The sequence below is a fragment of the Natator depressus genome, chromosome 6 (genome assembly GCF_965152275.1).
Source record: "Natator depressus isolate rNatDep1 chromosome 6, rNatDep2.hap1, whole genome shotgun sequence".
Lineage (NCBI taxonomy): Eukaryota > Metazoa > Chordata > Testudines > Cheloniidae > Natator > Natator depressus.
In genome coordinates this window covers 93,757,099-93,769,967 of record NC_134239.1, presented here as the reverse complement: position 1 = coordinate 93,769,967, position 12,869 = coordinate 93,757,099, and the positions used below count along the sequence as shown (strand labels likewise).

The 12,869-nt window shown below is 39.9% G+C and overlaps 1 protein-coding gene across 3 annotated transcripts in view; it reads left to right on the top strand.

The window, feature by feature from the left end:
- Positions 1-12,869, top strand: part of CEP128 (centrosomal protein 128) — a 423,731-nt gene that overhangs the window by 178,620 nt on the left and 232,242 nt on the right. For all 3 annotated transcript variants that reach the window (XM_074956067.1, XM_074956068.1, XM_074956066.1), the window contains exon 18: positions 4,873-5,065. In XM_074956067.1, coding sequence (XP_074812168.1) covers positions 4,873-5,065 — 193 coding nt within the window. The remainder of the gene's footprint in view (positions 1-4,872; positions 5,066-12,869) is intronic.

Genomic DNA, 12,869 nt, shown 5'->3' with positions numbered 1-12,869 from the left:
TAGAGCAGGACTAAAAATTGACTGTTTCATACTGCAGTGGTTGAATTTAGACTCCACATTTGACACAGTAATTCTTTGTTGGACAATTGAATTTTCCATGCAATTTTTTCCACGTTTTTTTAACTAACTTTTGCAGAGGCACTGTTTTAAAATGCTCCCTTTTTGAAATTTGGTTTTGTTTTCCTCATGTATCATTAGGTTTCTGAAGCTCAATAGTCCCCACAAACTACTCCCCCACAGACATACTAATAACTTCTCAGATATAGATTGCTTTTTGAACTTTTAAAATGAAATACACAGTTTATTTCCCTTATTTGTCATAACCTAGATGATCTTCCTTTCCTGACTATAGGTGTGTTGATGAGAAACAACAAATTTCAAATATATTTGGAAAGTTTATTTTAATTTTTCATTGAAACTTTGTTTTAATGGATGTTTTCTAACTATTTCTCTCCCTAGTTGTGGTCTGTACATACCTCTGGTAAGGTCTGTTCATACCTCTGGGCAGCAGAGGTATATGGGGGTGGACTCTGGGGGAGGTGGTGGTGCTCTGGAGATAAATGTGGGGTGAGTAGAAATGTTGAAGATAGAGCAGGGAGTGGCGGGGAGCCGGAGAGAAATGTACTTGGATCCACGTGTGCTTCAGAAGGGCGTTTGGAAGAAGGGGGATTTAACAGAGGTATTTGGGACATGTGTGAGGGAGAAGCTTTTGCATCAGGAGTGAGATATGTGGGTGTATATAGGGGCCATGGGCTGGGCAGATGAGGTTCAGTGTCCCTATGCTGCAGCCTTGCCACTTGTTCAGGGGCTCTTGATACTACTGCTCTAGCTCCGTGGTGCCCCAAAGCAGCATCACTGAGGAGATCTCTTCAAGCACTGATGCCTCGCTTGAAGAGACTCTGCATCCTCTGGCACTGCTGCTTTGGATCTCTGGAGCACCAGGGAAAACAAGAGTCTCACAGCCAAAACCCTGTATTCCTGTTTAAACCCCAACTTGGTCCCTCAATAACCCCAATCGCTCAAGTGAACTGAAGCGCAAGTGGTTAAAATATATTCAAGTCCTGGGCTTTTCTTATTTTTAAAGTGGTTGACACCCTAAATATTTAGCTGTTAGCATAATAGCTGGTTGTTTTTAATGCTTTAAAAGTCATCTCTCAGATTACATCTTAGTTCTGAAATGATATTTTTGCTAACTGCAAATGGGATTTCTGCTTTTTCTGTTCAGTTTTTTTTAAACTGTTTGTATATATATTGTGACGGGGCAAGGCCAGATGGCTATAGAAAAGTAGTGGGAGATAGATAGATATATTAGCTCCAGGTTAAACAAATCCCTAGTACCAGGTTAAGTGAAATGGAAGCTGCTCCAGGTCAATTAAGACACCTGGGGCCAATTAAGAACTTTCCAGAAGGCAGGGAGAATGCTAGGTTGATTGGGACACCTGAAGACAATCAGGGGCTGGCTGAAACTAGTTAAAAGCCTCCCAGTTAGTCAGGTGGGTGTGCATGTCAGGAGCTGTGGAAGGAAGTTGCGCCATTGGACAGGCTGAGTAGTACACACCATATCAGGCACAAGGAAGGAGGCCTTGAGGTAAGGGTGAAGTGGAGCTTGAGGAATTGAGGGCTGCTGTGGGGGAAGTAGCCCAGGGAATTGTACATGTCATGTTTCTAAAAGGTCAGCTACCATAGCTGATAGTATTAGAGTCCCTGGGCTGGAGCCTGGAGTAGGGGGTGGGCCCGGGCTCCCCCCCCCCTCCTTTGCCCCCTGATTAATCACTGAGACTGGAAGACAACAGAGACTGTGCAAGGAAGGATAACTTCTCCTCACCTCCCTTGCTGGCTTATGATGAAAATGGCTCAGTAGACTGTGACTCTTGTCTCTAGAGAAAGAAGGGTTACGTGGAGGGTCACAGTGAGCCTCTGAGGCTAGCGAAATCCGCCAGGAAACATGGGACGCACGGAGGCAAGCACAGAGCTTTGTCACAATATGTATGTATTATGTACAGCATTCTGTAAACCCTCACACATTTTCACTTTACTAATATGCAAATCTGATGATACTCTCACAAAACCCAGCAGTCTCATCCCATTTCACAGCAAAGATTGTAATGTAGTCTCAGCCGCTGCAGCATCAGGGGCTCAGGTATGGGGACATATCTCTTGACCGCAGTCAAGGGAGGGGTAGATGGGAAATGATTTTGTGGTTCATGTGGCTGACACTGAAGGGAATGCGGTTAGAGCTGCAAGTGTTGGCGTTAGTTTTCACAGTCCTGCTATAATCATGACATTGTCATCTTTGTATAGGCTGTGCCTGAAATTGGTGATTTTTGGCTCATTCAATGGAGTGGCTCAAATTCCATTTTTAATTATGACCTGAGGCTGGAGTACGAATTCTGGACATGTTATCCTCAATCCCCATGTACGAGGACAGAATCAAGCTAGTCTTTAGGTACTGAATAAAGTACTGCAGTACCTACAATTTTAAATTATTTGTTCTGCATTCTGTTGTCACATTCACTATCATTCAAGGTGGAATCTACTCCCCTTTAGAATCATCACTTTTTCCGTCCTATGTGTCTCTTCCTTCCCCATCTTCTTCTCTTTGTTTCTTCCCTTCTTCTTTAGTTCTGGGAATTTATGAGTGTAGAAATGGTTTTGTTCAGGTTTAACTCTTAAAAACTCAGCTCTTAATTGGAGTGGAGACTATGGGAATAGGCCTTTTTTTAATTATTATTATTATTGTAGCTATTGTAGTTTAATCCATATACTTTAATGGATTCTTTATGTGAGACAGGTTGGGAGTAAATATTTTTTCACTGGACAATGCATTATGTGGTTTTCAATTAAATGCTTTTTTCACCCAAAGCTATAGGCTGACACACGTACATAGAGGTGAAATGGCTTCTGACCTCAAACTGTGAGTGGTGAAATGGTGACTTGAAACTATTACAGTCACCCCAAACCTACCTCTCCATTTGTGGTGTCCAGACCCTGGTCTGTAAGTGGTAGACCATAGGTCCACTCTTAGTATTTTGAGTTTCATAAATTTTAAAATAATAGATTTCTTGTTAGATACTTGAACTCGTCCACGGCAATGATGTGGGTGCTGTACTGATCCGTGGTACATTGCGCCATCTTGAGCTTAGTAAAAGCACAAGACTTACTGGAACTTGCAATCTCCATACGCCCCAATTTAATACAAAGATTTAATTTTTTTTTTTTAAATGTACTGGAAGATATAGAAGGCTTCAGGCCAAAGCTGTATTTGTGAGTTCAATAGCTCATGTGTTCCTTCTACTGTTTATGGGACAACCAAACCATTTGAGTTTGGGTCAGTTTAGAGCTGGGCATTTTTTGCTTAGAAGCTCTGGTTTCAATGTTAGAGCCAGATTTTGGCAGGGCATTTTGTGTAGGTACCCTTCCCAAAAATCAATGCCTCTGCGATGGAAATATGGGGCGGAAGTCACGCATCCCATTCGTTATTTCCCTTAAATTTGTTCAGAGAATATTTTGGAAGTTGAGAGAGACTTAATCAAGCAAGGTGAATGAACAACATGATGGTAATTGAAATTTAATGTCAATAAATGCAAAGTAATGGAAATTGGAGGGGAAAATTAAATGGCTTATACACATTACAGAGTTCTAAATTAACTGTATAATTTCAAGAAGGGGACCTGGGCTTCACTGAAGACACCTCAGTGAAGACCTCTGCCTGGTGCAACTGCAGTCAAAAAAGCAAAAAAGATGCTAGGTTTCATAAGGAATGAGGAATATGGGAATAATATAAGACCTTAGATAAATTAGTGGCATGACCTCATCTTGAATATGGTGTGCAGTACGGTTATCCCATCTCAAAAGGATATTGCAGGACGAGAGGGAGTTCAGGAAAGTGTGACAAGAATGATTAAGTACCTGGAAAAGAACCGAGGTCAAATTGAAAAGATTGGGATTATTTTCCTTAGGAGATAATAGAGGGCATGATAAAAGTGGATAAAATAATGAATGACGTAGAGAAGGTAGATGGGGAAACTTCAGCTCACCCTGTCTCATAACTCAAGAACAAAGACATTTAATGAGTGAATGGTAAATTCATAACTCATGAAAGGAAATACTTTTTCACACAATAAGTAACTAACCTGTGGAATTATCTGCCACAGGAAGACATTTAGGCCATTAACATAATAAAATTCAAAAAGGGATTAGACATTTATATGGATAACAAGATTATTGAAAGTTGTTATAATTAATGATAAAAATGTTGTGGAAGAGCTATTAAACCTCATGCTTCAGGGGATAATCCAGTCTCTAACTGCTAGAGATCAGGAGACCTTATGTGGGAGGCAGATTTTCCCACGTTTACCTACTGCTTGTTTCTTACCCCTTCCTCTGAAGCATGGCCATGTTGCTGGCTACTGTCAGATAGAGGTTCCTGGACTAGATAGCTCTTGGGTCAGATCCACTATGGCAGTGCCTACGTTCCTCTGCAAGCCAAGTGTTGCAGGAATCATGCCATCGCATTCCAGGGTAGGGCCTGTTCACCAGGCTGCCTGTATGCCCTCTGAACCAGCAATGGCCAATAGACTCTCAGCCTGCAGGCTTATTCTCCTGGAAAAAATAATTTACATGTTTGGCTTGAGCATGCAGTTGCTGCCAACCAAAATATATGCGCACATTTTGAGTCCATTTGCATGTTAAGTCAGAATTTGTCCTTTAATATATTTTTAATATTTCTTTTTAAACTTGTATAGCAATAGCTATTATAAATCAGTAAGGTGATTCCAAATGTTCTTGTTTGTTCAGTATAGAATTTAAGTCCTAGTATTTTTATTAGAATGCTCTCTCCTTTTAGTGTTATATAAATTTGTTCTTCTTTAGACTAAACTTCAATGGATGTGTGAAGAGGTGAAAGAGAGAGAAAGCAAGGAAAGGAAGCTGCGGCGCCACCTATTGCAGAGTCGAGAGCAGCTTAAGCACTTGACACTGAGCACGGAGTGTGAGCGTCAGTCTCTCTTTGAACAAATAAAAAATCAAGAACATGTCCTGGAGGAAGTTAACAGAGAAAAGAGAGGTGAGTTGACCAGTTCATTTTTGTTAATGAAGGAAGAGAAAGAAGGGAGAAATGCTGATCTTGAGAATTACCAAAGTACATCCAAATCTGCTTTATCTGGTAGTCATTAAGAAATCTAGTTGGTGGTTGCTAGTGCTAACTAGGGAAACAGATTTTTGTTTCCCCTTGGTTAAGTTGGCTTATTTTGCCAACAGCTATATTTCAGTTCAGTAAATGTCTGAACAACACATGGGTTTGTGAAATGGGAAGTAGACATGCCAATTAGTCTTTCAGTTCTCAGATTTGAGGCATATCATGACCAAAAACATTACTAGAAATTATAGAGGAGAGATAGGAGACAGCATTGCTAGGAGCTTACATTGTCTTTGCCTTCATCCTGCTTTTATCTGTAAAATAAATTATTCTCAAGTAATCTCTTTTTTGTTATACAAAAATATGAAGAACTTGTTTTGGAATTTTCCCATTTTTTATTTTAATGGTCATAACTACTTTTTGCTGTCATGAACCACATAAATAGTATTGTTGTTTGTCATAATGATGGCCTATTAAGAAGAATGGAAAATACAAAAATGGTAAATGTCAGAGGATGTCCTGAATTCCTTTTATGATGGTCTAATGAAGCCTGATTACAAGATTTATTGGTAAATGTTGTCTTGTCTCTTACACATGTTAAAATACTGAAGAAAATAAGATTTGCATTATATAAAATGAGTTTTAACCAGTCACATGTGGAATGAAAAAATACAAAAATAAAACGGGAGAATGTATTTTTTTAGATTAACTTTGCATGTTGGAAAATAGGCATTTAACCTAATTTAAACTAAGACTTTTTTTTAATGGAAAAGAGTCTAAGGAGCCCATCTAGTCAAATGCCTGACTGTGCTGTTATATTATTAGCATTATTATTATTATTGTTGGCACCCTTCTTATTCCATTTTCTTAGGCCTATGATGTCAAGCACATTTGAGGGCTATTATCTCTCTTCTCTTTGAGCTTTTTCTGTGTTTACATACAGATACCAAAGAAACAGCCAATGAGGTACCTCATTACTTTTGGGGGGTTTACCTTGTATTATGATTACATTGTTTATATGTTTTCTCTCTGGCTAATTAATATTATTTCTTTCTGGTTGAATAATCTTATTTCAGTTGCCTCTTTCTTTTTAGAAGATTCTGTGCTGGATTTTTTGCCAAGTTAGTGGTGAGTGAAGCTGGTAAAAATAGTTTGGAAGGATGGTCTTGAATGGAACATTGAAGATTTTGGTTCTGTTTCTGCCACAGACTTACGTGACCTTTTGCAAAACACTTCATGTTTGGTGCTTCCATTGTTCATCTATAGCATGGAGTTAATACTTTGTTATTATATCACAAGGATTTTGTGAGGATAAATTCACTAATGAACGTGAGGTCCTCAGGTCCTCTGGTTCTGTCACTGAAAAAACAATATGCAAAAATGCCAAACACAGGCAAGAAGAAAAGGAAACCAACACCAGGACCTAAAGAAATGTATACTTTATTTTTTGGATCTGTATTACTAACATTTGTTCAATATTTTTGAGAGATCTTTTTAAAAAAGATCTTGCATTTATATAGCACCTTTCATCCTGAAGGGTCCAAAAGCAACGTATAACACTGAAAAGCAGCAACCTCTGGGATAGAGGGTAACAGAAAAGAGCTACTCAACAATATGTGGCGGGAACTTTTTTGGCAAAGGATACCAGACCTATGCCAACAAAAAATATCTTTACATTTTTAAAGTCTATGAAGAAATTGTGTTTTTTAAGGTGTTGACCACAATAAATTGCATAATAATCTGGCTACCTCAGAAAGATGAATCGCACAACTGACCATGCTTGGATTTGGCCCTCCTGTGATTTTTAACCTGTGAACACTAGTAATTTTGAAACTTGAAAACAGAGAGGCATATTAGCTGAGTTGAACTATTAGAATGGGAGGATGAGTGGTTGCATTTCAGTTTTGTACGTTGCTTTGGGATCTCAGGATGAAAGGTACTATATAAAAGTAAGATATTATTTACATGATATTTCTCAGCAATAATAAACAAAAAAAATTATGGTTACATAAGCTTTAGCAGTATGGGAATGATAGTGCTTACAGCTCACTTAGGAAGGACCAGATGGCACATGGCCATCTAAAAATCTGTCTTGTTTTTGAGTAGGTGCATTTTGTTCATGCTGGAACAAAGTTGGAGAAACAATTTAAGGCCCCAAGTAAACCGGTCCAGAGTCCAGTTTCAGTAGGTCTAATAAATAACTTTGTCAATGTGAATGAACAGATTGAGAAGAGAGGAACTAGTCAACAGAGATGTAAATCTCGCTGATAATTTGTATATAGTTCAGAACTGAGATTTGAATACTTTTTTTGTGGGTGAAAGACAAGCACCCATTAATCTCACAAAGGCCAATCCATTTTTATTCCTATTTTTTAAAAATAAAATCCAAGATATTCCACCATGGTAAGTTCAAGTGATCAGAACTGAACCAGAACTTTGTGTTTCATCAGGCCTACGGCATATGCCATCCACTACTTTAAAGTTGCTCCTACAGCTCTCTGTTCTTTCATCTCTGTCATAAATATAAAGGGAAGGGTAAACCCCTTTAAAATCCTCCTGGCCAGAGGAAATCTCCTCTCACCTGTAAAGGGTTAAGAAGCTAAAGGTAACCTCGCTGGCACCTGACCAAAATGACCAATGAGGAGACAAGATACTTTCAAAAGCTGGGAGGAGGGAGAGAAACAAAGGGTATGTGGGTCTGTCTATATTTTGTCTTTGCCGGGGATAGACCAGGAATGAAGCCTTAGAACTTTTAGTAAGTAATCTAGCTAGGTACGTGTTAGATTAAGATTTCTTTAAATGGCTGAGAAAAGAATTGTGCTGAATAGAATAACTATTTCTGTCTGTGTATCTTTTTTGTAACTTAAGGTTTTTGCCTAGAGGGGTTCTCTATGTTTTGAATCTAATTACCCTGTAAGGTATCTACCATCCTGACTTTACAGGGGGGATTTTTTTTTATTTCTATTTACTTCTATTTCTATTAAAAGTCTTTTTGTAAGAAAACTGAATGCTTTTTCATTGTTCTCAGATCCAAGGGTTTGGGTCTGTGGTCACCTATGCAAATTGGTGAGGCTTTTTATCCAACATTTCCCTGGAAAGGGGGGGTGCAAGTGTTGGGAGGATTGTTCATTGTTCTTAAGATCCAAGGGTCTGGGTCTGTAGTCACCTAGGCAAATTGGTGAGGCTTTTTACCAAACCTTGTCCAGGAAGTGGGGTGCAAGGTTTTGGGAAGTATTTTGGGGGGAAAGACGTGTCCAAACAGCTCTTCCCCAGTAACCAGTATTTGTTTGGTGGTGGTAGCGGCCAATCCAAGGACAAAAGGGTGGAATATTTTGTACCTTGGGGAAGTTTTGACCTAAGCTGGTAAAGATAAGCTTAGGAGGTTTTTCATGCAGGTCCCCACATCTGTACCCTAGAGTTCAGAGCGGGGGAGGAACCTTGACAATCTCATAATATTCTCATAACTTTTGGATTGGTAACCTTTGCATAGGAATCATGTCTTGTGTTTTATGTTCATGTTCCTGAAAATTCTCCTGTTCACACCAATTTCCAGCTATTCAAATCTGTTCTTAATATGTGGCTGATTCCATTTTGTCCTAAGGAAAGATGAGTTAGAAATCTCACAATTCAGTACTTTTACTCAGATTTGTTTCTTTGTAAGTTAATGGTTCCAGAGTAGACCAAAACTATTTCAGTAGCTTGTTCTTTTGTGCCATTATGTTGTGTCCTGACACACTGAAGTCGAAATATTCACAGGACTCAACCACATCATACTATGTAGAATTGAATTCCAGATTGCTTCATGTGTCCCTTCCTGTGCCCAGTTGTTCTTTCCTTATCATGAGTAACATGATGCTATGCTTCTTAATGCTTTACTTTGCCTTCTCTTTGGATTCTTAGAGGATAGGGAGATGTTTATTGCCAAAGTGTGTGATATTTATTACCAAAGTAACGGACCTCTTATTTGCCATACTTTGTTTTATACCCTGTACTTTAGATATTGCCTCTCGTGATGTGGTAATCTCTCAAAATGGCCATATTTTTCATGTGGGTGCCTAAATTGGGTCTCTGCCAAATGGGCAGTTTTAGCCGCAATTACTTGTTTTGTGTTTATTGCTTTAAAAGTCTGCCTTTGACATCCACATTAGAAAATGTAGACTTAATGTCTTCTCTATTAATTTGGCTGAGCTTATTAGAAATCTTGCATTTTTGATTTGCTCAATTTCTGTATTATGTGAGTTTTCCTATGGGCTGTTTTCATTGAAGAATTTAGGTAAATTCATTCATTCATTCTGTAATTAGTCACCCCAAGCTTCATGGCAGGTATTTAAGTGTTTCACAGGTGTGTTGAAGAATAGCTCTCTTAAAAGCACACTTTTCTATGGTACCCATTAATCTTTCTTTAAAAGCTCATTAAACTATATATAATAGCAACCTCAGATTAAATCTGGAAATAGGGAGTGTGTTCTTCATTTCTCTGTGTTCTTCTATCTGTAGAAATATACGCCTAAGCTGGGCCTTGGTGAACTATGGTTTTAAATTGAGTTTGGGTATTGAACAATAGGCCCAAAGCATGTAACCAAAAAGAATAAGATCATGAGAAAGAGGGATTGTTTGTGTTAAACTTGTAGTGACCCTTGAAATACCAGCATTATCTTATTTAAAGTTTGAGCTGAAGGTTTCAAATAAAGAAAAAATGGTTAATTGGTTACCAGGTACAGTAAATAATTAGTTATATAAGTTTGCTTTAAAAAAATCTTTGTGTAATAATTAAAGAGAAATATAGTAAAGTAAGATGAGATGAAAACCTTGAGAAGAGTAGGGTTCAGCCCTAAACTGCCTCATCTGGCTTTGGCTAAAGTCTAACAACCAGGAATGACATCACTTTTTTGTTATAGCATATAAAAAAAGAGAAGTTTTTTTTTTTTTTGTGGAGGTTCTTTCTCAGAGCTTTCCCCAACCCCCTCGGAGTCACGCCATGATGGGAAGGTTCCTCTCAGGCCTGGTCCTGTTGTGAGTACTTTGGCTAGTATTTTTAACTTATACACTTCTTTAATGACGGGTTTCAGAGTAGCAGCCATGTTAATCTGTATCCCCAAAAAGAAAAGGAGGACTATTTTCCACTGAATGCATCCGGTGAAATGAGCTGTAGCTCACGAAAGCTTATGCTCAAATAAATTTGTTAGTCTCTAAGTTGCCACGAGTCCTCCTTTTCTTTTTACACTTCTTTAAGTGTCCTCTGCATATTTCCACTCTTGGGGTTGGCCAGCCAGGTGCAGCTAGGACAGTGGAACCTTCTAGTAGCAGGGTGGATAGGGGTGCCTCTCCCCTCCCTTCCTTGCCTCCAGTGTTTGAGCGCAGTAGGAGGGCATGCCTGTGAAAAGGGCATAGAGCCCATTGCTGCCTCAGTTCCTTCCAGCCACAGCAACGATAAGACATGAACCTCTCCAGCTCCTCAGATCCATAGTTAAGTGCCTTTAGATTAGTTGTTGTTTGAAGTTAGTGTAGTTAATAGGATAAGTTCATTTTAGATAGTAGTTATAGTTGTTAAGTAAAACACTGAGCAGTTCTGATATGGCAGATCCCAATGCAAAGAAGCATGATTTTAAGAGGTGCGTGTCATGTCCATTGGTTTTCCCAGCATCTGACATACACGTTCAGTACCTGAAATGCTTAGCCAAGAATCATTCACTGGCACATGGTGTTACCTGCAGCACATTTACTCCTTGAGCCTGGAAGGAGAGACAGAATAAACTTCAGGCTCTTCTGTTACAAGCGGCCTTGTCAGACAAGCTTCAGGGATCTGATAGTTCTAAAGGATCTGAAAATAATGAGAGGAGACTTCAGTTGGCTCTGATTATGTCCAGATCCAAACAAGCATAGACAGCAAAGGCTTTAGATTCAGCATCATGCTCCTGTTCCAAGTTAACTGACCCTTTGCTAGCCAAGTTCTCAGATCCAGTTCAAAATGGGGTACAGTCCTAAGTGGGACCAATACCAGAAAGACAGTCTGAGACTCCTCAAGATTTACCAGAACCAGCTATCTTGGTTCTGAGGAAGAAATAAGCACATCTCGAGTGGCTCCTCGGATTATTCCCATTATATGGATCCAAGAACTTTGGATTTAGGACCTCCAGATTGCTACGAGAATATGCATCTGAAGAAAAGATCATCAGATCCAATCATGCCAACCCAACCACATACCATAATAGTTACAGCCCAAATTCTTTTGGATCCACACCTGTTAACGGATCCGATTTAACCACAGTGCTTGCCTGGTAACAGAGGATCATGAGGGCTCTCCTCAGTCAATATCCTCCCTGCCTAAGACTCCAGCTGGCTCACTGGTCTCTGTTTTTCAGATCCTGCATCAGTTAGCTCACCTATTGCTTCAGGATTGGATCTGCAATTGGATGTTGAGCCTGATCTGAGGCTCTTACCAAAACCCAAATAATTCCTAAGCCAGGGATCGGCAACCTTTGGCATGTGGCCTGCCAGGGTAAGCCCCCGGCGGGCTGGGCCAGTTTGTTTATCTGCCGCGTCTACAGATTCGGCCGATAGCAGCTCCCACTGGCCGCGGTTCGCCGCTCCAGGCCAATGGGGGCTGCAGGAGGCAACAGTCAGCACATCCCTCGGCCCACGCCGCTTCCTGCAGTCCCCATTGGCCTGGAGCGGCGAACCGCGGCCAGTGGGAGCTGCTATCGGCCGAACCTGTGGACGCGCCAGGTAAACAAACCAGCCCAGTGCACCGGGGGCTTACCCTGGTGGGCCATGTGCCAAAAGTTACTGATCCTGTCCTAAGCAAAGTCTTCCACTTGAAGTAATACTTCTGTATCAAGCAGATGACATGATGCCAGACTGGGGAATTTGGCAAGACTGATTCATGCCATCTTTGGTGCCATGACCATATTGGCTATCTCCTGCTTACCAATACCATGTGATAATCTGGTGCTGGATTCATCTTCCACTGGAACCTACAGATCTGAGGTGTACGGATCTGAGAGGTAGGAAATGTTCCCCTTCTTTGGCATAGGATGCTCTTTTGGAAGAGAAGTACTGGGAAGGATCTCCACTTGATGAATCCCAAGATTTCATGAAACCAGAAAGTGGTTCATGTCCTGATGGCAATATGAGAGTAACAACAGCATTGTCTTCTTCAGAAGATGCAATTCAGTTTCATGAACTAGTTGATAGAATATCCATTTTAAAATTACCATCAGTGGCTTTAGAGGAGGCCACACATCCAGTTTTTGACATTTTGGGGTCTACTGCAAAGGCTTAAATATTGTTGCCTATATTAGAAGGGCTCTGGCAACCAGCTAAATCCATTTGGTCTAATCTGTCATTGTGCCAACCAGTTTCAAAAAAGGCTAAATTACACCAAATACCAAAATAAACTCAGGAGTCATACCCTATGACTGGAGAATTGTTTACCTATTTTTAAGAAAGGGGGAAAAATTGATCCTGGAAACTACAGGCCTGTTAGTTTGACCTCAATTGTATGCAAGGGTCTTAGAACAAATTTTGAAAGAGAAAGTAGTTAAGGACATAGAGGTAAATGGTAATTTGAGATAAAATACAACATGGTTTTATAAATGGTAGATTGTGCTAGCCCAATGTGATCTCTTTGAGAATATAGCTGATTTTTGACACAGGAAATGCAGCAGATCTAATCTAGCTGGATTTCAGTAAGGCATTTGATACAGTTCCACCCTAAGAAATTATTAGTTAA